Source organism: Corylus avellana, chromosome 3 (assembly GCF_965113065.1).
Source record: "Corylus avellana chromosome 3, dhCorAvel1.hap1.2, whole genome shotgun sequence".
In the NCBI taxonomy this organism is placed as follows: Eukaryota; Viridiplantae; Streptophyta; class Magnoliopsida; order Fagales; family Betulaceae; genus Corylus; species Corylus avellana.
In genome coordinates this window covers 6488446-6513658 of record NC_142492.1, presented here as the reverse complement: position 1 = coordinate 6513658, position 25213 = coordinate 6488446, and the positions used below count along the sequence as shown (strand labels likewise).

The 25213-nt window shown below is 35.5% G+C and overlaps 1 protein-coding gene across 1 annotated transcript; it reads left to right on the top strand.

The window, feature by feature from the left end:
- The first annotated feature begins 1152 nt into the window (after positions 1 to 1152).
- LOC132174440 (putative LRR receptor-like serine/threonine-protein kinase At1g29720) lies at positions 1153 to 24629 on the top strand. The gene is made up of 25 exons (XM_088514251.1): positions 1153 to 1243; positions 1382 to 1571; positions 3284 to 3355; positions 3429 to 3500; positions 3623 to 3694; positions 3779 to 3850; positions 4068 to 4139; positions 4484 to 4555; positions 4666 to 4737; positions 4830 to 4904; positions 4994 to 5068; positions 10616 to 10662; positions 10935 to 10956; positions 11375 to 11443; positions 20001 to 20054; positions 20136 to 20156; positions 20289 to 20332; positions 20889 to 21277; positions 21367 to 21558; positions 22040 to 22190; positions 22611 to 22729; positions 22842 to 23052; positions 23165 to 23402; positions 23723 to 23873; positions 23983 to 24629. The coding sequence occupies exons 1-25, from the start codon at positions 1153 to 1155 to the stop codon at positions 24397 to 24399; spliced, it is 3060 nt and encodes a 1019-aa protein (XP_088370377.1). The 3' UTR covers positions 24400 to 24629.
- The last annotated feature ends 584 nt before the right edge of the window (positions 24630 to 25213 follow it).

Sequence of the window (25213 nt, the reverse complement as noted above, 5' to 3'; positions counted from 1 at the left end):
CCTCATGTCTCTCTGATAGATACCCTAAAGTGAATAAAAAAACAGTATTCGGTGTGTGTAGAGATAATAGTACCTCAATCATAATTTTTGCATATTGACATAATACAGTATAATGTGCCAATTGGCCCAATTCCACGTATATATAGGGGGAGAGAAGTGCTAAACTTACTAAATTTTTTCTCAAAAAGTTAATTTCTAAAAATGTGTCTTCATGGATGAGATATATTATTTTGAGAAATGTGTCACTATCTTATGAGATGGTGACACATCACTTGAGAAACAACTTTTGAGATAAAAAAAAAAAATTGAGAAGTGTAGCATTGAGAAGTGTAGCATCACAAAATTGGCTCATCCCATTAGGGCCTAAAAAAATAAAATAAAATAACTATGCTAGTCCACATAAAATGAATAAATACAACAATCTCTTGACCAGAATAAAATAAAAAAAAGAAAAAGAAAAAAAGGAGTAAAAAACACCCCACTCCCAATGACGACGTCGTTGACACGCTAGCACGTGGCTGGCAGAATGTTATGTAATTATTACATATCTACGTATTCTATAATATAAGAACAGTTGATTGTTCGTATTATATGATAATAATATTTGATGTAATGTTAGTGTAATCTAATATAAAATAAAATAAAATAAAAAATCGTTCCTGGCTAGATTGTTGTGAAATGTCATATTCACTCTCATTGACATGTTCTTAGCCTCTTTCCAATTCACGACTAAGCGTATATTTGAAATTACATTGGAAAATAGAGTTTTTAAAACTAAAAAAATTATCATTAATTTTGGGAGAACACAAGGACATGAATCTGAAAAAATATTGTAGAATTATCAACGCTAAAACATCAATTTCATTGAATATTTGAATATTGGAGAATTGTCATCAACATATTAATTATAGAGTACGTAGTGCATGACATATTAAGGCCAAGGAATTTCCCAATCGCGCCCCATACATGCATGATGCATGGACCCGTCAAACGCTTGGGTAGAATTATCAACGATAATAACTCGGTCGTGTCGTACTTGTAGGCCCCCCTAAACACACACAAGTTTACAAGTTTTCCACAAAAGCAAAACCATTTCCTCACTGCTTTCATCGATCCCACCATTTTGCGTTAATTGGCAAAATGAAGAAGAAGATGTTTCTTGTTCCATTTCTTCTTGCTTCAACTCTCTCCTTTTTCATCGCAACCTTCCCTTTCGGAGCCGCTGTGTTGCCGGATGATGAAGGTATATATATATATATATATAATCAAGTATTTTCATCTGGGAAACGTGCAAATTTGATTGGTTGGATTTGGATATATAGCATGGATAGCCTTTTCTTACGTTAATTGTAGCAAGCTGATTTTATCATAACTTTTGCAGTGGAAGCTTTACGTGAGATAGCGGAGACGTTAGGGAAGACGGACTGGAATTTCAGCGCAGATCCATGCAGCGGATCACAATACGGATGGATAAAACCCAACCAACCAAAAGGATTTGAAAATAATGTTACCTGTGGAAACTGCTCCTCCTCCTCCTCCTCCAATGGAACCGTGTGCCACGTTGTCATCATGTACGTCATATCTCTCTCCAATACACTCCCTGCACAAACGCATCCGCCGTATATATATATATATATGTTTCATTGAGACTCTTCTTATATATCTCATATACATCTTTAATGGGAAATATATATATACTGAAGCATAGAAAAAAAAAAAAAAAATCATTTTGAAGGAAAATACACTTTACCAAAAAGGTTTGAAAAGCGATACTCGAATTCTAAACATTATTAACGCTTAGTATTTCTTACAAAATCTATGTTATGTGCATAGAAGTGACATTTTTATATGAATAGTGCTAAATATGTATATACTGAAGCATAGAAAAAAAAAAAAAAATCATTTTGAAGGAAAATACACTTTACCAAAAAGGTTTGAAAAGCGATACTCGAATTCTAAACATTATTAACGCTTAGTATTTCTTACAAAATCTATGTTATGTGCATAGAAGTGACATTTTTATATGAATAGTGCTATTTACCACAACAAGCGTGAGTGAGAACGGCACATACATATTTAAAAAGAAATGATAAAAAAAATTTAAAAATAGTAATTTTTAGGCTTAAATTATTTCACGCCCCTCATATAAGCACTTACGTGCTCTTACTTTTCATAAAAAAAAATCCCTAGTACTCCTTTTTCTTTTTATTTTTAAAGAAGGCATCCATTCCAGCCTTTACATCTCATATAAATATACATGTATACACACAATTTTTTATTATATATATATATATATATATATATATATATATATATATATATATATTTGTGTGTGTGTGTGTGCATGCGCGGTATGAGCAGGTGGATGGAATCCGCCTATAACCAAAAATGAGCATGTGGAATCCGCTCATAACTGCATGCAGAATCTGCCCATAACCCCGCATAAATTGTAATATGAAAATACAAATTGAATTGTAAACATTGAGCAATTAATACAATTATTTATAAACTAAATTCTAATATGAAAAAAAATACATCTATTCATAAACTTTGGCAATATAAGTAAACTGGAAAAAAAAATAAAAATAAAAAATACAATTGAATTGAATTATATTCTCTAAAAAAGTATAAATGAATTGACTTTAATTGCCTTGAAATAATGTCCATAGTTGCATAGTGAACACACAGGGTCGATTTAAGGTTTTAGTGACATTTCAAACTACCAAGCCAAATTAGCTAATACTAAATGCATGAAGCACACAAAAATAAAGTCATAGTAAGACAAAATTATTATTATTTTTATATAAATATGGGTATTCACCTCTACTAACCATATTTCACTATTTGCCTGCATATATATGGTTAGCGGATATAATATTTGCCTGCTGAGGGTTAGAGAATGAAAATCCGCCAATAACCCATGCAAACAGGCAGATAGTAGATGTGGAACAGTTTTTAACCGCTCACCATGAACACCCCTAACTAGGAATAATTACGTTCACTTCTCATCTTATGAATTTTTTTTTTTTTTTTTTTTTTTTCACTTACATTCATAAATCATAATACTTTTTAGATGTATTTCACATAGAAAGCACTCACAAGTTTGTGAAAGAAACTGAAAAAGTAAGAAATTACTCTTTGAAGGGAAAAAATGTACAATTTGATTAGAAAAAGTTCTTTAGATTGCTTTTGCCTTTAACTCGTGATTTTATTGTCAAATATATATATATTGAGAAAGTTAAGCCCGATAATTAAAAAACCCCACTCTCTATTGGACGTACAGATTGCTCAAAGGCCAAAATCTCTCGGGCACACTCCCACCAAATTTGGCCAGTTTGCCTTACCTTCAACAATTGTAAGTACTCAGAACAGAGATGCCACATGTTGTAGTTTCTTTCCTCAACTGATTCATTTCTCTCTTATATTAGTGATCTCACCCGCAACTACCTTAACGGTTCAATCCCTCCGGGATGGGGTTCTTCCCCGCAGCTGGTCGACATGTACTCTCTCTCTCTCTCTCTCTCTCTCTCTCTCTATATATATATATATATATATATATATATATATATATATATATGTTTTCATGAAGGGATGATTTTAACGTAAGAGAGTCTTATTGCAGTTCCGTTCTTGGAAACCGGTTAACGGGTTCTATCCCCAAAGAGCTGGGAAACATTACAACTCTCAAAAGCTTGTGAGTTCTGATCACCCATTTGTTTCTATTTGTGAAATCTTTTTAGAGTTTTGTTATTAAGGAATTCAGTTTTATTATTCATAGTGTGGTGGAGTTCAATAATCTTTCCGGAAATCTTCCTCCAGAGCTTGGCAATATGTCCTCCATAGAAAGATTGTACGTACGTAAGACGATTTTGAATATATGGTGTGAGAGAAACTTGGATTTTTATTATTATTTTTTTTTGGATTGGCTTTTTCTATAGAAAGATGTTGAATCCTCATTGTTAGAATATATGAAAAATATTTTCTATATATTCTAACACTCATGTTGTTAGCTCAATCGGTTTACTCTTACATGTATGTTGTTGTTGCTGATGATGATGTTATTATAGTCACCTCACGTCGAATAATTTTACTGGGGATCTGCCCGATTCATTTGCAAGCCTCATCAATTTGAAGGAATTGTAAGCTACTATTTCTTTCTTTTCGTATAAGTGTCTGTTTGGGTATGCGTTTGAGGGGCTTAAAAATGCATTTAACATTCAAAAAGTCTATTTGAAGAAAAAAAAGTACTCGTTAAGTAAAAAAAATTAAAAACGCTTTTAAGGGTTAAAAAAAGCTTAAAAATGGCAAAAACACACTTTTGACAAAAGTTTAAAAATAAAGCTTTTGCCAAAAAAACATTTTTTAACTTAAAAACTTTATTTCTCAAACATAATTCCAAACATGCTCTAAGTTTTTCATCTGTTGCAATTAGTTACATATGACATTTCTTTCCATTTTTATTTTATTCCTTTTCTCCATTCAGCCGGATCAGCGACAATCAGTTTTCTGGAAAGATACCCAATTATATTCAAAACTGGACAAAACTTGAAAAACTGTGAGAGCTTTATTCCTTTTTCCTTTTCAATTTTGTTTAAGGATTTTGTCGTTATTTAATTATGGCTGTTATGTATTATTCCTGATTAAATTAAAATTTGGTAACAACAGAGCGATTCAAGCAAGTGGTTTGAGCGGGCCAATTCCTCCTGGCATTGATCTTTTGAAAAATTTAAATGACTTGTGAGTATCAACCTTTTATGTCACAGCTATAAATCATTTTCAGATGGAATTGCATTTGAATTAATTTATTCTGTGTTGAATTTGATATGCAGGAGAATTAGTGACTTGAATGGATCTGAAGAATCTTTTCCACTACTTAATACTCTGATCCCAAAGTTGCAAGTATTGTAAGTTAAATGTTTCAATGACATGATTTTCCGAAGTACTCATCCTTATGGCTGCTCACGTTTACATAGATATTTTTGTTTTGTTACAGGATATTGAGGAGTTGCAATATAACTGGACAACTACCTGAATATTTCGATCAGAATATGACACAGTTGGAAACCTTGTTAGTATAGTAGCCACTTTTTCCTCCCTTTTTCTGTTTGCTAATATTTCAAAAATCGTCTTGAAAATGCTTTTATGCTAATTTATTATTTATGGATCATTCAGTATTCTTGCATGGCTCATAATTCATTTTCTTCTCCTTCTATTGATTGAGCTAAACCGACTTAGGTGGCATTCTTGTATGGAATTTGTGGTTTTTTTTTTTTTTTTTCCTTCGAGATAATACTAAGCAAAAATATTTTGTACCTTGAATTTTTTAGTTAAAAATTCTTTTTCTTTTCTCCCCCTAGCTCTATTGAGGGCATTGCTCTTTAGATATATAGAGGGTAACATTTCTAATCTAACAATATTTCTGTGATTTTTTTTTTTTTCTTCTCTTTTTCACCTTTGCCTAGTTGCACATGATTGTCTTTGGCAGAGTCATCTATGTTTTTTGGCGCACTTGAAAAACTATTTGAGACGAACCTAAAAGAACCCAAGAAACGACTCTACCCCAAAATTCACCAACTAGACAATAATTATCACAGTATAAAATTATTGAACAATAAAGCACATAGATATCACAATCACAAATCTACATAAGAATTTTGTTTATGAAGTGGAAACTTTTTGAACACATCAAAGGTAAAACCACTTCAGGGTAGTCAAACCTGAGAAATCACTAACAAAGAAGATCCAGTTTACATACACAATAAGTACTTACAACCCTTTTTAAGACCTAGACTCTGTAAGATCATCAACACATCAAGAGAAGGAAACACATCTCTCTTGGAACAACAATGGTGAATGATACTTTTACTTCCTAATCAATACATGAACATCCAAAGCATGTGAAAGAGAAATGGGAAGGATCACAACATCAAGAGAGGGAAAGCTCTAGGCTTTGTATGATTCAACACCAAGTTACTTTTGTACCGTGGCACAAAGAGAATGCGACGGAGGGCATACACATGCAATTATTGGTGATATGTATGAGCATGAATAGGAAACACATGATGAGCAATTGACAACAAGTACTACGTGTACAATGCTTGGAAAAGTAGTTCAATCAATTTGTTGATTTGTTTGTGCAATTGAGAGTTCAAATTGGCAGACAAATTGGACCACTAATAGGCCTATTTGCCGCCATTGGTGGTGTTAACAATCATCATTGTTAACCAAATCCTCATTTCGTGTATGAGGGTGACAAGTTTACCATTAAAGGCTCGATTTCAATAGAAGGAGGTAAGCAAACATCAAATTCATTTACCAAGTCCATCTCATGTAGAGGAGGAAGATGAAATTGTTGAGGAATATTTTTCAGTAGATTGGGCCTTTCCACTGATCTATGACATCTATCCTGAGGAAGATAATCTATTGGATGAGGTAGGTCTTTCGGTTGACAAAAAAAGGTTTGTTGACGAAAGCCCAAAGAGTGACGTATCTAAGTTGCATATTGAAGATATTAGTTTTGTTGATTTTCTTGGAATTGACATCAAATTTTTATGTTGGTTTCATTATGTTGGAGGACAATTTGAATTTTAGAGGAAGAGCAATAATTGATCCTTTATGAGAGATTTTTTTGGAGTGTGAATTGGAGACACTAAATAAAGGATGCGTGGAAATTGAATTATCTCAATTTGGTGTGAAGAATTTCCAAACTATTATTTAGAGCCTTGTTGTGATTAGTTGCATGGTATTTCTTTTTTAGGTATCAATTTGTTTTACTATTGAGAAGAATGAGATGGAAGGGATTTAAAAAAATATTATAGACTCCAAACTTCACCTAGAATGGGGTTGGATATGTGTTATCAATTTTTAATAAATTAAAACAGAGTTTAAACATAAACACCTATGCACAGATTCAATTAAAAGCGATGAACAAATAGACATAGATATTTGGTAATGAAGTGAAAACTTTTCGAAGAACTCTTTAAAAGTAAAATCACACCAGGGAAGCCAAACCCAAAAAACCACTCCACTATAGAATAACGGGAGTTTACTTGATGTCCATACTTACAAAACTTTTGCAATTGACAATCCTGTGTACTATAGTTATAGCAAATGACCCGCTTGCCGACTACAACAGTAGTTCTCTATTTGATCTCCTTTACTAGAACTACAAAAGGCTTCAAACACGCGGTTGACAACAACCTAACAACTCATTTGGATGCGGCTAACTTAACACGAATAAAATAGGATTCCTAGTGTGGCGCATCTGCACCCCTTGTGGACAAGACTGCCAATGAGCCTCTCGATGAGACCTAGAAGATCACCTCGTTCGGACGTGTTGCAGATGAGATTGCCAACAAGCTTCTTGGTGGGTCTTTGAAGATCATCTCATACAGATGTGTTGCAGCTGAGATTGCCAATGAGCTTCTCGGTGGGTCTTCTAAAATTAGCTTGTTAGGATGGTCTTCAGACGAGATTGCGGACAAACGTCTCGATGGCTCTGCTATAACTACCTTGTCCATATGATTTGTAGATGAGCTTGCAGATGAACACTTTGGTAGTTCTTCAAGTATAAAAGTCTCAATCCATCAACTACTACTCGCGAAGAACCCGCTACATAACACATTTTGGACAACGCATTTTGCCAACGTAATAAAGCTAACATAATTGATTGGGTATTGGAAGGATCAAGGCAAAGGCGATTAAAATTTGAGGACGAATTCTCTTCAAACTAGGGAGGATGATGTGGACTGGACTGCGTTCAAGTTTATGAAGAAACTAGAGAGGATGCGGCTGTCGGGATGAGGTCCAAAACATGTTTGGATAAGCTTGTTACAAAGGCTTCGTGAAGGAGGTCTGAGATCTTCGTTAACTTCAACGTCAAGAAGACTTCTGGATAAGTTGCTCAATCTGGAGATCTGAGAGCCTTGTTAGGAAGCTCATTAGGAAGGCATCAATATAAGAAGGAATGCATGGGATATCTGAAATGCTCTCGAGGAAGCTCTTCAAGATAGTGCTAGGACGAGAATCTTGCACTTGATAGTCATCTGGAAGAGTAAGTGTGTAATGCCCCAAAAATTAATTAACTCCACAGTTCATCTCCCAGCCTTATTCTGTGAGGAACAAGACTCAGGGATCTATACTCCTCAAAATGGAGGATATTAAATAGTGAAAACATTAAGATTCTATAAACATTAATTATTACAACTAGAGATCTATCAAGGGTCATCAAAGTAGCCGAAAACACACTATACATATCCTCGTTACAAGAGATTCATTCTATACCTTAATCCGTAAGCATGCATCAAAGCTCTTAAGTCTACAACATCACCTTAAAAATACTAGTTGCCATAAGCACCCGCCTAAGCTCACAATAAGTCCTCAAGCATCTCTCGGATCGAATCTTCCAAGATAACTGGATGCTTCGCGGTATCCATCTTCTATATCATATGGAGAAAAAAGGAAAATAATACAAGGGTAAGTCCGACGACTTAGTGAGTATAAACGCACATGACGTACCCATTATTAAATGGTGAACTCAGTTGTTTATAAAGCATATGCAGCATTATGAGATGACAGTTTATCATGGATACAATACAGATATAATATATTATGCAATATGATAATCATGTCATAGTTCAACAGTATGGTCTACCTGAGATATTACCCCTTTCTGGCAGGGTTGGCGCCGTCCCGAGGGACCTGTAATACAATGCCGGTGCCCCGACCATTGTACGCTACCCTCCACCACTAGTAGCCTGACCGAGTCTGACCTCTGGTGGCCCACGCTATTAGTGATGTACGTCTTGTAGTGACCAACCATTTGGCAATGGCTGCGCCGGTCATGAAACCACTAGATCCAAGGCTCACACACACACATTTGACCATAAAGTTAACCCGTATAGTAAGCCCATGACCGTTATCCCGCACGTACCGGTGTACCATGTCGTATGATGCAATTAATCTTATCCGTCTTTTACATGTATGGTTTTACAAGTCTCATCATTATCTTGTTAATTGACATACGTTTTCACAAAAGAGAGTTCACAGTAGTTCTAAAATGTATTTCATGAGAGTTGCAAAATATGCATGTTTGCTATATAAAAAATAATCGTGCAATGCGAAAAAAGTAACAAGAGGTATTTATGTGAGTTTGTACTCACCCGGGTTGTAAGACTTCTCCATAAAATCCCCTTGAGGCTCCATAACCTCGAATACTGAGAAAAGACCTATCATTAGTTCTAAACCCGAGCCAAAATGAACTTAGAACATAAAATAGGGGCGATAGAACGTCGTGCCAAGATGATGTTCCGTGGAATGTCTCTGGGCGAGCGCTCGGCCCTTAGGGTGAGCGTTCGGCCAGAGAGGTTCAGGTGGAACCTCATTTGGTCCAACGATCTCCTCACTCTCCTCAATTGGTCCTAAGGCCACAAAAAGGGTTTCTAACACTTCCTAGCTCAAAACAACATCTCCAATCATAAAGAAATAGGCTCAACAATAATGAAACACTCACCTAAGCTTAAACCAAGATTAAGGACAATGACCTAACTAGAAGCTCAAACCAACAACTAAGCTAACTATGAAAAGCATAACAACCTAACAAAACACAGGGGAAAGACAGTGGCTACCTCAACAAGGCAAGCTCTCCCAGAAGACTTCCTTCTTCTCCAAGAATACTCACAACCTCACACATACTTAAGAATCAAACCAACAGAATTTCTCTATGGCTCAGAGGGCAGAATTAAGGTTGGGGGTCGAATGGGGTGGGGGTATTTATAAGGGAAAGAGGCTGAGGGCAAAATGGAAAATTCTCTTAAAAGGGGCGAGCGCTCGTGTGGTCCATGGGTGAGACCTCGCGTACTGTTTACAACCCGCCAAAAATGCTTTTCAGGTGTAGTAGGAAAAGTTCTGAAAAGGTTCGAGCACTCATGTACTATAGTGCCGAGCGCTCGTCTACTATAGATTAGAGGGTTCAGAGTTGCAGGTGGCACGTGCGGGTAAAAACCAGCGGTCAACCAAAAAGCGCTTGGCCTGGTCCCCACACGAGCGCTCGTGTGGTTCCCTACGCGAGCGTTCGTCCACTATAGCTTTGAAATTTCAAAAATGCCAAAAATGCCCCTCTAAGTGTCCTTAGTGACCCAAAGTCCAATTAACCATCTAATCAAGCCGTCCTAAGCCTAATTAATTATTTGAGTCATTACAAAGTGTCCCAGTCCAGACGAACTCACACGAGATCGAGAAAATTGACTTAATTTCAATGTTTTAGTAGGGTTAGAAGTTTAGATACTATAAATACTTGTTATTAATGGCCTTGGCAGTAGCTTTTGATCATTATTAATTGTTTTCAATAAGAAACACTCAATGAGTGGTTTTCTATCTATCCTACCTCAAATTCTTGATTGTAGGATTTGATTCTTGGTTTTAGGAAGAGTCGTGCGTTTTGTGTGTGTTAATTCTACAACCCACTACACCTAGGCAGCATTATTATATAAATACAATTGTCTTTTCTCGTCTTGACAACTTCAATACATTGTATGTTTTAACATTTTCAGGAAAGGATTGGTTTTTTTAGGTGTTATTTGTTTTCTAATTCATTTAATTATAACTTTTCCTGCAGAGATCTCAGCTTTAACAACCTAACAGGAAAAATTCCAAGCAGCTTTGAAAGTCTACCAAATACAGCAAATATGTATGCATTTTAAATTATATGAATATTTTCGCATACCAAATTATAGACAACATTTCTTGTATAGCTGAGACAAACTGTGGGTTCATTACCTCATTAGTGGGGATGAAAAAGGAATAGTTAATTAATGGCTTGATCAATTAGGCAATTTTCAATTTGATTAACTGGATGAGTCCTAGATTTTGTCCTTAAAATGTATAAAATCAGGAAAAAATATCCTTTTACCATCGAAGTTAAACTCAAACAAACTTTGGCCTGGAACAAAATTATATGTGACCAACTTGACAGGATGTTTCAAAGGTGAAGTAACTGAATGGCATGTAGATACAAGCCCAGTAGTGTGCCTACTATATGTCCTTCCATGTCATTGAAATTTTAGTTTTCCTTTAGTTAAGTAATGAATGTTGACATTTATTTAAGGATTTTTCAAATTTACATCCTAGTTAAGGTTATTCCTCTTTCAAAGGAAAGATGTATCTAACACTCGTGTCTCTACTTGCCAGAGAGTAGGGATGCCATTTCATGTAATTTATTATTGTTAATATGAAATCATTCAAAGCATAAATATTCATTTAGCCATTGGATGTGTTAAGATTTGCATCCTTAAAGACAAGTTTACCTTATAATCTGTAATGCACAAACTACATAATGAAATTGAATTGTTAATATTGATTTTTTTTTTTTTTTTAGATATTTAACTGGAAACTTTCTAAGTGAAGAAGTGCCTGATGGGATGCTGAATAGAACTCCTGGCAACACGTAAGCTTCTCTCCCAAATTCTATATATTCAATTTGTTAACCAAAAATGTTTACGCATTTTTCTTTCTTAATCAATTTTACTTCAACCGAACAAAAATATCTGTATGACCTCTGGTAATGTGTAGTTGCATGCTTTGATAGCACTTCCTCTATTTGATTGGTATAAATGTTAAAATGTGAAAAAATTTTGACGCATTTATTGTTGATCGTAATCATTAGAAAAGTGATGATGTAGGACAAGGACCCCTTCTTGGGGCGCAAAATCTGAGCATGTTGTGTCTCGTGCGGTTACGAATGGGGATAAGTTAGAAGTTGTATTATAATAGAATTCTGTTAAATAATAATAGTTATAGTTATCTATTTAAGTTAGTCTTTTAATTATTTGTAGCACTATGGTGTATAAGTCATTAGTAGTAGGTTTCTATTATATCTTCATAGGAATTTATCTCCAAGCAAGTAGGAGTTCTTGTCCAAGTCTAAGTCGTTGTAATGTTCCTATTTAAAGGATGATCATGAATAAAGAAGGAAGCAGAATTAATCCCAAACCTTGTGTTTGAAATTTTTTTTTTTAGGTTCACTCAAAATCTAAATAGGTTAGGTTCCCTTAGAATCTAAGGTCTAGGTTCTCTCAGAGTCTAAATTCTATTCTCATTACGTATTCATGTAACACGTTCAAAGAGCAGTTGGATCCTCTTGAAGGACTTACTGAGGGGCTTATATGAAAGGTGGGCTCATCTTGCCAAGGGGCACTTACCAAGGGGCTCATCTTCCCATCATTGTTCCTAACAAGCGGGGTTACTCGGGAGCGACCTTAGTGGGGGGAAGTTTGTTAGAGATGGTGGAGTTTGGTTGATTTGCATGTGCATGCGGACAAGCTATTATAGCGTTCGGATAGGAGAGCCACTCGGAGTACCCAAAAACATGTATGTCGAGATGGAAGCCACTGAAAGCATCAGACATTGAGCATGTTTGGACGGACTGGAAGACGTGTTTGGACGGGAGCCATCGAGAGCATCAGTTTTTTAGCCATGTCCAGATAGTGCGATCGTATCTCTGGACATGGCTAGACCGTCCAGACGGATTCACCTTAAGTCACGCGATATTTGTTGCTGCATATTTAAAAGTCTCTTTCTGGGACTTTAGAATTATGCTTTTCTAAAAGCCAAATGCTAAGAGAAAACATCAGAGAGAATAGTGAGGTTTTTTTATATAGATTTTGTATAGAGATTTTAGAGGTTGAACAGTTTAGTCAATGTTCTTGTTTTGTAATCCTCTTGTAAGGTTCTCTAAATAGTGAAATCTGCTACAATTTTGTCGACGTAGCCTTAGTGGTGAACCAAGGAAATTTTGTGTTCTTGTGTGATTTCATAATCTTTTTATTTTGCATGCTTCATTCTTTTTGTGTCTCACGGGTCTCGGCGGGGTAAAGTGAGTTTATTCTCAACAAGTTGTATTAGAGCTTTTGGTTCGAGTGTGAGTGATGGCAAGGGAAGAAGAAAAGATAAGAATTGAGAAGTTCAACAACACATATTTCGGGTATTGGAAATGCTAATTGAAGATTATCTATATGGGAGAAAACTACATCTGCCTCTCACGAGGGAGAAACATGACAGCCTAAAGGATGACGACCGGGCTCTGCTTGATTGACAGGTGTTGGAAGTTATTCGGTTAACACTGTCAAGATCAATTGCACACAACATTGTGAAGGAGAAGACCACGGCTGGTCGAATGACGGCTTTGTCAAGTATGTATGAGAAACCGTCTGTTAACAACAAAATGCATTTGATGAAGAAGTTGTTCAATTTGAAGATGGTGGATGGTACTCTGGTAGCATAACATCTCAACAAGTTCAACACAATCAAAAATCAATTGTCCTCGGCAGAGATTGATTTTGATGATGAGATACATGTGTTGATCGTCTTGGCATCTTTGCCAAATAGTTGGGAAGCCATGAGAATGGTTGTTAACAATTCTGCAGGGAAGAGTAAACTCAAGTATAAGGATATTTTGGGTTTGATTCTCAGTGAAGAGGTTCATAGAAGAGATGCGGGTGAAGCCTCAAATTCTAGTGCCGCTTTAAACCTCGAGGCTCGAGGCAAAGGACAAGACAAAAACTTTGGTCATGGTAGTTCAAAATCCAAGAAAAGGAGAAGCAAATCCAAATTTGAACGACAACCCGAATTCTAGAACTTGGGCAAAACTGGCAACTATATGAAGAATTGCATGTTGGGGAGTGTACCCTAGATCCTAGAGATTTTATATGCACATTGACATTCAATGTTTGTAATGAATATGAGTTTTATTCACTAATTATATCATTTTTTAGAATATGACATATAAAATATCTTTACTTATTACCAAAAAGTTTCATCATATTTATTATGCATGTGAAAGGTCCTAAGATTACATTGAATATGGCTATGGGTATGAGTAACTTGGTTATCATAGTCCATAATCTTGTATCCTTAAATATAGAAAGGTCATAGTCAGGAAATGGAACTGGGCATTCCATTTTGAGAAAGACCATTACACATCGAATCATGGTGATTTACCTTGATCAAGCGAAGCAGAGAACCTTTAAGGATACAAGGATTTATGGACTAAGACCTTGTGTGATAACAATGTTACTCACACCCTTATCTATATTCAATGTAATCCTAGGACCTTTCACATGCATGATGAACATTAGGTAATAGGCATGTAAAAGATAATATATGTCATAGCTCGAAATGATATCATGAATAAACATCATATTCATTTCAAACATGGAATGTCTTCATGGATTATAAAATCACTGGGATTATAGGCATATTCCCAACAGTAATAACTGCATAAGTCTAACGACTTAGTAAGTAAACCTCATAATTTGGGTACGACATGAGCCAATTATTATTGAACAGAAATAAACAACAAATTTGACAAAGGTTTGAAAGAGGTGTTGTCTCTATTAATACACCCTAAAAATATTCTTTTATTAAAGAAAGATGTGTACTTTCAACGACAATCACCTAAGTGTTTTAATGTAGAAAGCTAATGCTTTATAGGTCATAACTATCATATATGGTCTACCCAAGATATTACCCATTCTTATAAAGGTTGGCGCCGTACCGAGGGACCTGTAATACAATGCCGATGCCCCGACCATTGTACGTTACTGTTCATAACACTAGCATCCCAAAAGAGTCCGACCTCGGGTGACCCACGCTACTAATGATGAACGTCCTGTAGTGACCCCCCAATTAAGGCTGTGCTGGTCACGAAATAATTACCATTGGATCCAAGGCCCTTATATCACATCCATACACATTTGACCATAGAATTAAGTTTATAAAGTAAGACTATGGCTATTATACCGCATGTACCAATGTATCATGTCATACGATGCATCTTATCAACCAGTTATTAGGACAGTTACTGAGTTATACAAAAATATAGGCATACTCTTATCATACACGTGCTCAGTCAGCTGACATATCACACATTTTTAAGAAAAGTGGTCGTAAGTGTTTACTTACCTCGTGGGCTCGCTTGAGTCCTTCGACATCACAGATCCCTACTATAATGAAATATGACACATCGTTATATGCAATGGTAGAGAACTCTCTAAGTGACACAATAAGTTCAACCTAATGTAAAGGGGTTGTCAAAACCTTAAACTCACATATTTGAGTCATTGGCGTATGTCTTGCTCTCTGGGTGAACGCTCGGTCCTGTAGTCATACGTTCGGCCAGAGGGTGGAAACTCTCGGCCAGAAGCCTCAGACATGGTCTTATGCTTCTAGGGTGTGGTCAATCTCATACGTTCGGCCAGAGAGTGGAAACTCTCGGCCAGAAGCCCCAAACATGATCTTATGCTTCTAGTGTGTGGTAAATCTCATCATAGGCTCCTAATGGACACATGCAAAGTACAAAACATGCTAACATGCAAACTTTAAAGAAATCAAAGGCCAGCTTAAAGCTTTTCAAAATTATTTTTGATTTTGTAAGAAAATGGGTGCAAGGATTTTCCAAGCATCTTTAAAACTTGTAATATTAAGAAAGCAATAAGAACATGAAGGATAAGGGAATGAACAAGAAACCACCTTGATGATGTAGAAACTCCACCAAGGCTTCCTCCTCCAAAATCACTTCGCACTCTAGGGTTAGGGTTTCTTGGTGTCAAGAGGGGTTGAAGGTCGAAAGGAAGGGTTTATATAGGGGCTTGGGGCGTGCTTTCTTATGAAAAGGTAGATAATAGGTTAAAATTACTCTAAGAGTTTTCAGTGAACGTTCGGGTACTATAGGGTGAACGTTCACGTACTATTACCCAATGGATAAAAGGGTTCAAGTGTACATTTGGGTATTACCCCTGGCTCAAGGATTGGTCAACGAAAGCTTGTGGTGGTCCCTTAGCGTACATTCGCACTTAGTTCAAGAGCCTACATTCGCGTTGTACCCCTAGCATACATTTGCTGAGGGAGTGGGTGTTTTGGGTTTGGCTTAAAAGGCTCAAGGAGTGGGGCCACTCATAAGGGTTTTAGGTTGTTGGGTTATAAAACTATGTTTTAAGAAAATGTTTTGTCGCTTTGTAGTAAATTATTAGTCGTTAAAAACTTGGTGTTTTATCAGGGTATTACACTATTACAGTGTTCAGACAAGAGAGCAACCGAGAGTACGAGAAAAATGATGCATGTCCAGACGAGCATTAATGGTGTCCGACTAGAAGCCACCAAGAGCACCAAAGATTGAGCATGTTTGGATGGGTTGGAATACGTGTCTGGATGGGAGCCACCGAAAGCATATGTTTTTTAGCCATGTCCGAACAGTGCGATTGCATGTCTAGACAGGCAGGGGAACAAGTTCATGAACCCTAGGTACGTCTGGACAGGATGGCTGGGCCGTTCGGACGGCATTACCTTAAACCGCACAATTTCTACTGTTGCCTATTTAAAAGTCTGTTTTTGAGACTTCCAAATTATTTTTTTTCTAAGGGCCAAATATTGAGAGAAAACATGAGAGAGAATAGTGAGGTTTTCTATAGAGGTTTTAGTGGTTCAACGGTTTAATCAATGCTCTTTGTTGTGCCAAATACCCACATAAATTAATAGGCAAATATTTGATATGTTTTAATTCGTAAGTGCATAAGATCAAACGATAGTATAGTGTGGCAAATACGAGATCATTCCCACGAGGATTGTTGATTTTGCTTAGAATTGATTTTCTAAATTAAAATATCAACTTTGTCACGAAATTGATATTATGAAAAAGAAATAAAGATAAATGAAAAGACTTAGGGATTCGATATCCATCACTAATTAGACTAATTAAGATAACAATATGCCAATGTGTCAATTATACCGGTATATTTAATATTTGCCAACCTAAGGGCATGAGTGTATAGTCCTTAAGCTATTGATCTCCCTAAGCAACGAATTAGACATGGGTGTGTACTATAACTCTTTTCTTTCTCAAAGGATTTAGCATGAGTGTATACTAAGTTGTTCTTTAAGAAAGTATAAATCAATGGAAATCGACAAACACAATAGGCCCAGAGTATGGGTGTTTACTCACAGTTCCCCATGTTGATTACTTCAAGAACCCATGAGGAGATTCTTTTGTCACTTTATTAAGCTCAGGACTCGATCATCCAAATTGACTTCAATAACTAATCCATACCACATGCATATGTTGATCAAGCACATTCATATGAGGAATTCAATTAAACAGAAAGTAATCAAGTTAAATATCCCAAAATATGATTGTAACAAAGGCACCAATATTGAAATCCTATAAAGACATGATTAGGGCTTCAATCTAGCTCCTAACTAAGAATTAGTTACACATAATTAAAATAAATACTAAAAATAAAAGAGAAAGAAGAAACCGAAAAGCTTCTGGAAGTTGCCTGCAAATTCCCTCTTTGAAGTTGTGTTAAATTGTGAGGCTTAGAGATCTATTTATAGGGATTAAGAGAGTCCTAGAAGCCCTAGGAATCCTAGAAAAATCGTAGGTTTAAGTCCTATTACAACTAGGACTTGGAAAACCTAGTTTGGGAAGAAAAATGAGTCTTGCCGCGTGTCTGAAATTTCTCCAGCGCCCGAGTGTGCTCGATCGCACTCCTATGATCAATCCTCTGTGTGATGCGCTCGAGCCTAGGTGTAGTGTGATCGATCGCACTACTAGTAGATGCTTGTGCTTGATCCAAAACTTCTAGCTTTTCTCAATTTTGTCCTTTAAGCCTGAAACTTCCATAATTGCTTCATTTTCTCCAAAAACATAGAAAAACACAGAAAACATAAAAATGAAATAAAATAGCACAAAATAATCAAAACTAGGAAATTAACAAATGTAAATTAAGGGCTAAAATATGTATATTTTGGCACTTATCACTCTTATTTTGTAATCCTCTTGTAACGTTCTCCAAATAGTGAAATATGTTGCAACTTTGTGTACGCAGCCCTTATTGGTGAACCACATAAATTTTGTGTTCTTGTGTGATTGCCTAATCTTGTTATTCCGCGTGCTTCGTTCTTTCCGTTCCGTGTCTCACGGGTCTTGGCGTGATAAAGTGATTTTATCCCCAACAAAGTTTATGAAGAGAGCTTTACTGTCGAGTTGTTAGCAAGCTAGGACAGAAAGGTCTTATTGTTGGAATCAAACAATAGGTTCCTTCCAACAACGGACTTCAAGTGGAACATCCCTTCTTACCGCCAATCTTGCTGACTAATTGGCACATTACTGCATGAAATCAAGAAGGAAATGAGTATTGAGACAAAAGTTACAATAACTCAAGAGACAAAGAACTCAAATGTTAAGTTACAAGAACCCAAGAGACAAGAGTTACAAATGATAAATTTACTTTATTGTTGTTAATGTAAGTAGAAAAGACTTGTAACGTTCATACTCTTTCTCTATAAATAGAGTATTGTACACAATCAAAGATACCAAGAAAAAATGTAGCAATGAAAAGACTTTGATATGTGGATATAGGTCATAGGCTGAACCACCTTAATTCTTTGAGTCGATCTCTCTTCCTTGTTCTCATTTCTCTTATCTAAATTATAAGTTCTAATAAGGAGCACTAATTGACAAAATGTGACTTGGGGATTCTCCAGCAATATTTACCTTAATTTTTCATTTAGCACGTTTCCATAACTATTATATTTTTCCTTCTTTTGTTTCATTGCCATTCTTAAGAGATTTTATTACCTTGTTTTGCAACTTTACAATTTCACCATAAGTTTCGATAGTTTTATGGGAAGATCAGTTTTTGAATTCAATAATATTTCATTATCAACGCGTGTTGATTTGTGCACTACAAGAAATTAGGTCTTTAGGGGCGACATTATTTGGACGCTAAAAGTCCAAAAGTGGACGCTGTTGACAACAACGTCGACTTTTGGACGCTAATCGTCCGATCCTAATGATCAACTGTTTGATCATTAGCGTTGACTTATAAGTGGACACTAATGATTACGTTTAGCATCCACTTTGTCGACGTTAAAAGGTGTGTATTTTTGTTGCTGAAGCTAGAGTCAACTGAAGGCAGAGTCGACGCTAGTGCTCCACTATCAGCGTCCACTCAAAGTGGACTCTAATGGTGGACTATTAGTGTCCACTCCATGCTAATAGGTAACTTGGACGCTAATGGTCCTAAAAAAACTTAAAAATATAGCAACTATCAGCGTCCACTTTTGTGTATCGAGAACACAATTTCTCAATCATATCTATCGCAACCGCTATGTCAATTGGTATAAGAGTCTTGACTATCCTGGTCTGATGGCAAAAGATGGAAACGCAAGCAATCACTCTGAAGATGAAGAGCATGGAGTGTAGGTCCTTTAGGCAGACGTTTGCTCTAATTAACAACGGTTTTACGGTATCGAATGCAAGTTGTGGGAGATGGAAAAACATTGCTGGACTTGGGATCAGCCACAATAGGAATCACCATCACAATTAGAATTTCTTCGACGAGATGGCTTGTGGCTGACCTGTTCTTGGTTGTGGTTCATACCATAGGCCGTTGATTTAGCCATGAATAGAGAATTGCAATTAATCAATTATGAAAAGGAGAGCATATCAGACCTTAAGAGGATTAAAGCAAATGTATTGCTTACAAGTTTTAATCATTTCCAAGAATTTCTACTCCTCAAAGTTCCCAACTGTTCCTACTCTCCTTGAGTTGATTTCCAAAGGGCTTTTTCTAAAAGAGGTCAAAAATGGAATCCCAACTTCAAAAACAGGATCCAAAGAATTTTAAATTGGCATCCACTATTATAGTATTTGTTTATGTGATTGTTAGCAACATCATACGACTATAATGAGGATGATCATCTTGCTTAGCTTATGATGATTGATCAATAGCTAATTCCCTTATAAGTGGTGGAAAGAGCTTGTTGTTTTTCTGCTTAAGTTCATTTGTAATTTTAATCTCTTGGATTGTATAGAATGAAGTATGAGAACAGTTAAATCTTAATATTATCATCTCTTTGAAATAAAAGTTTCTGGTTAATAGAATTTTTCTAAAAAAAAAAAGGATTACGGAAGAAATGAATCATGTTGTTTCTTTTGTATGCAGTGATCTTTCATATAACAATTTTACAGAATCAGCAAGTTGTCAAACAAGTAGCGTGTAAGACTTCTAAGCATGTTTGTCTGAATGCAAGCGCTCATGGGCATATTCACTAAACTTTTCTCTCGTTATTTTCCACAGGAACTTGTTTTCAAGCTCTCTGTAAGTATCAACTTTATCTGTCAAAAATATGCATCGCAAATTTTTCTAATGTAAACTTTCTTCATATGAGTAAACACAAATCAAATTTTGATGTTAATAATAACTTGTTTTGGACCTTGATTGTTCCAATAGTGGCCAGGATTCATGTTCGAGAAAAGTTTCTTGTCCTGATCAAAGTAAGTGCAAATGCCACATATTTCTTCAAGATTGTTATATTCCCATGATTACCTTTGTTCAATAGTGTACTAGCTTGGTTTGCTTTTCCTTGTCTTTGTGGATGGGGGGGATTGGGACATTTCTAGCCAAAACTTTTATAAAAAATGAGAGACTGATCATGAGACCTTCTTGTAGTGATTAAGCATAAACGATTGTATAAAATCAAAAGCTGAAGGAAAAAAAGAAAAAAAAAAGAAAAAGAAAAAAGAATGAAATATAATTATATACGGTGTCTAAAATTTCCTCTAAAATTGTAGAGCTTTGACCAAGCGATACAAGCGCAACAGCTGGGGCATTTTTTTTTTTTTTTATTATCAATTCACCAATAAATGAATTGTACCCATAGATGACTTGTTTCATTTGCGTGAATTGTGTACCAACTCATCTTTTCCTCTCCTCACACCTCTCTGAATTGAAAGTAGTGAACATATTTTTTTCCTTTTCTTTTTTGATGAATATTAATTCTATACGCCTAGTTTATTAGTTGTTACTAATTTGTTGTTGCATTTATCCCAGAATTATACAACCTTCATATAAACTGCGGCGGAGATGTCATTAATGAAAGTACTAGTACTGCATATTATGCTGATACAGATCCAGGTGGCCCTTCAAAGTTCTACGAGAGTACTCAACAATACTGGGGATTTAGCAGCACTGGTGAAATCATGGATAACAGTCAATTAACTGAAACTGACATTTATATTGTGCAAAATTCATCTAGTCTCTCTATGACCAACCCTCAACTGTACATGAATGCACGCATTTCTCCTCTCTCTCTTACTTATTATGCTTTTTGTTTGGGAAATGGAAATTACAAAGTGAACCTCCATTTTGCGGAGATAGTGTTCACTGATGATAAAAACTATAGCAGCTTGGGAAGGCGTATATTTGATATTTACATTCAGGTAATCATTAAAATATACTTCCACTTTCATCTATTAATTAGCAGTTGGTAGCATGAAATGGTTGACATAAATGGATTCAAATATTGTAGGGAAAGCTGATAAGGAAGGATTTCAACATTGTACAAGAGGCTGGTGGAGTTGGTAAGGCAGTAATAAAAAATTTTCCTGTTGTCGTCACTAACAATTCCTTGGAGATCCGTTTCTACTGGGCTGGGAAGGGGACAACAAATATCCCGTATAATGGAGTCTATGGTCCACTTATTTCAGCTATTTCTGTGAATGGTACAGGTAGGTTGACTTTCAATAGTTTGAAAGTGAACCATTCTCAAACTTGAATATATATATATATATATATATATATATATATATATATATGGGAACTTTTTTTAACGAAGCATGATGCTAATTATATTTCGTTAATTTCCTTAAATTATTTGATTTGAATCTAATTTCTTCACTGTTGAAGCACGCCAGGCGTACTCCCAATCACGACTCATGTCTTTTTAGTCCATTTTTTTTATGATTTTATTATTCTTTTATATTTTTCCAGTTTGATGTGTACTACTTCAAGAAATGATTATATTCATAAATCATATTGATGAATAACATAATGAAATCCTTTTCATGTTTATTTTCATTGAGGTATTGCTAACTGTCAGTTTGGATCTCTCGCTTTCATGCATTACTTGGTTGGATGATAATTTCTCGTATCAATTACGTGGACAGCAATCTAACATGGTGATTCTTATGTTTTTTCTTCAAACAACCTTTACACCGTCATTAGAAAATGGAGCTGGTATATCCCCAGGTGCAACGGTCGGGATTGTTGTTGCTGGAGCTGTTTTTGTACTTTTGGTTCTAGGCATCATCTGGTGGAAATGTTGTCTAAGACGGGAAAATACGATGGAGCAAGGTACTTGCAATGCAATTAATATTGTTGTTATATAGATAAATATTTATTTCTAATATGTTTTTTGGATTCTTTTTTCATTTAGTTTTTATTTTTTATTTTTTCCAATAGATCCTTTGCATGTGTATTTATGTTTGACCACGCAACAGGTGCATATGCACACTTGTAGGATGAAGTAGGATGAAAAGAGTTCTTTATATATATATATATTCCTTCTAAAAGTGATATAGTGATGGAAATGGTATATTATCTCCCACCCTTAATTTTTCAAGTGGAAACAGCTAATTTACTCATCATCTACTTACTGCGAGTTTGTGTGCGTGGAGCACGCAATCGATGGGTTACAGTATGCTTTAAAATGTCTCAAACTTTGAGGAATGTCAATTAGACATGCTTCTGTATTTGACTTGCTATCTTCCTCAGATTTAAAGGGTTTGAACTTGCAAACTGGTACATTCACCTTAAGGCAAATCAAAGCTGCAACAAACAACTTTGATGCTGCGAATAAAATTGGAGAAGGTGGTTTTGGTTCTGTTTATAAGGTATTTGCAAAATAAATATTTTCTTTTTAGTAAACATTTCTTGTTGTAGTTCTTTCTTTCTGAAGTGTTCCTTATTCATGGATGAAAAAAAGTTTATGTTCCCCAAATGTAGGGCCTTCTGTCAGATGGCACCATCATTGCAGTCAAACAACTTTCTTCAAAATCAAAACAAGGAAATCGTGAGTTTGTGAATGAGATAGGCATGATTTCCGCTTTGCAACACCCTCATCTTGTTAAGCTATATGGATGTTGTATTGAAGGAAATCAATTGTTGTTAGTATATGAGTACATGGAAAATAACAGTCTCGCTCGTGCTTTGTTTGGTAAGCTTTTACCTTAATGCACTTAATTGTTTTTGTTGTGTAGCTATTTTCATTGATAAGATGCATGTGTGCATGGTCATTTACTGTTTTCTACTAATTTGATTGATTGAAGGGTCAGAAGAACATGGGTTGAAATTGGATTGGCCAACAAGACAAAAGATTTGTGTTGGTATAGCAAGAGGTTTGGCCTATCTTCATGAGGAATCAAGATTGAAGATTGTTCATAGAGACATCAAGGCTACTAATGTCTTGCTTGATAAAAATCTTAACTCTAAGATATCTGACTTTGGTTTGGCCAAGCTTGATGAAGAAGATAATACCCACATAAGCACCCGAGTTGCTGGAACTTAGTGAGTTGTTGTGTATTTATTTAATGTCACAATGTTTCGTATTATCTTTTCTCTTGTTTTCATCCGATGTCAGTATATCCAAAGAAATAGAGAAGAGAAAAAAAAATTGAAAGTAGAGGAATTGTTACTAAAGTTCAATTGTTCCAAAAACATTCATCTTGAGAAATTTCATTGTTTGAATTATTTTGGTATTGATTCTATTTTACACATGCCATTAAGATCAAAAGGAAAAAAACAATTAGGATTTATTGCCCTTAATATTAGTAGTTGTACAAATTCATGATGCTGAAAATGTTACCTTTTGTTTCGTGATTTGGTAGTGGATATATGGCACCTGAATATGCAATGCGAGGTTATTTAACCGACAAAGCAGATGTTTATAGTTTTGGAGTTGTTGCATTGGAAATTGTTAGTGGAAGGATCAACACTAGTTACCGGGCAAAGGAGGAATCTTTCAATCTTCTTGATTGGGTAATTTGAATCTCTTTCTTTCTTGCAATTATTTCTTTTACACTCTTGTTAATTTTTTTTTTTTTGCTTGTATTAATTTTATACCTTGCTCTTATCTCCCTGTTTCCAGGCACTACTTTTGAAAGAGAAAGAGAGTCTATTGGAACTGGTCGATCCAAGGTTGGGCTCTAATTACAAGAAAGAAGAGGTTATGGTGATGATCAATGTGGGTCTCCTATGCACTAATGCTTCTGCAGCAGTTAGGCCTACCATGTCTTCAGTGGTGAGCATGCTTGAGGGCAACACCGTTGTTCCAAGGTTGGTTTCAGATCCAAGTGTCTCAAATAATGAAATGAAAGAGGCAATATTGTGGGAGCATTTTCAACAAAGTAAAGAACAGAATATGAGTGACAGCCAGAAAGAGAGTGTTTCTTCTTCATTGATACAGAGTACATCAACGGATGGCCCAAGGACTGCTTCTTCTACATCTGGTGTTGATCTATATCCAGTCAATTTATATTCTGATTACTTAGAGAAAAGAGCTTAGAGAAGTTGAAGGAGCTCGATATCTCAATATCGTCGTTAGTATAAACCTTAACGTCGCAATTGTTTGTTGAATATTTTTCATTTTCATTTGACAAGTTTTCTCGGATTATGATTGTGAAAGAAAAGGCATGATTACATATGTAAGATCCAAGCCTAGACATTAGGTAAACCTGGTCTACATGGATCAAACTCATTAATGTGCTATTATTATTACTATGGGATATTATTTTAGTTTCACAAAAATCGTGGCCACATAGGCATCATTATTTGCATGTGATTTTTAATCTTTTACAGTGTTTTAAATGAAATCCCATTCGATTTCCAAAACAAAAAAATATTTCAAATCCCATTAGTCAATATCTTTAATTAAGGCCACAATTATGATTAAAAAAATATTACCAACTGAAAGATGGAAAGAATTCAATGTGCAAAATATTGAGATATTAGAGAGAGAAATGGAGAAAGATGGAAAGTCAAATAAAAAGAAAGGCTCCAATTATAGTTAAAAGGTTAGTCAATGCTCTTTAATTAAGGCCCTAATTATGATAATATATATAAAATAAAAAATATTGAGACTTTAAAATAAGGACAAAAATTTCCTCCAAACTAGTCGGGAGGAAATATCCTCCAACCTATTTAAAATAGTGCCAAATGGATTCTATTCCAAAAAGAGAGACTCTGCCTTCTCTCTTGAATTTTTCTCTCTCGTTTCTTCTAGACAACACCAAGAAGAACTTCAAGAGGAGGGAAGATGATCTTCCCACATTCCCTTTCACGATAACGGTGTTCGGTGTCTTCTCTGTAAGCTTCACCAG

Excerpts from the sequence above, each read along its gene's own strand:
- LOC132174440 (XM_088514251.1), top strand. The coding sequence starts at position 1,153 with ATGTTTCTTGTTCCATTTCTTCTTGCTTCAACTCTCTCCTTTTTCATC. Across the intron at positions 3,851-4,067 it reads ATGTCCTCCATAGAAAGATT|TCACCTCACGTCGAATAATT; the intron begins GTACGTACGTAA and ends ATGTTATTATAG. Across the intron at positions 23,053-23,164 it reads TCTCGCTCGTGCTTTGTTTG|GGTCAGAAGAACATGGGTTG; the intron begins GTAAGCTTTTAC and ends GATTGATTGAAG.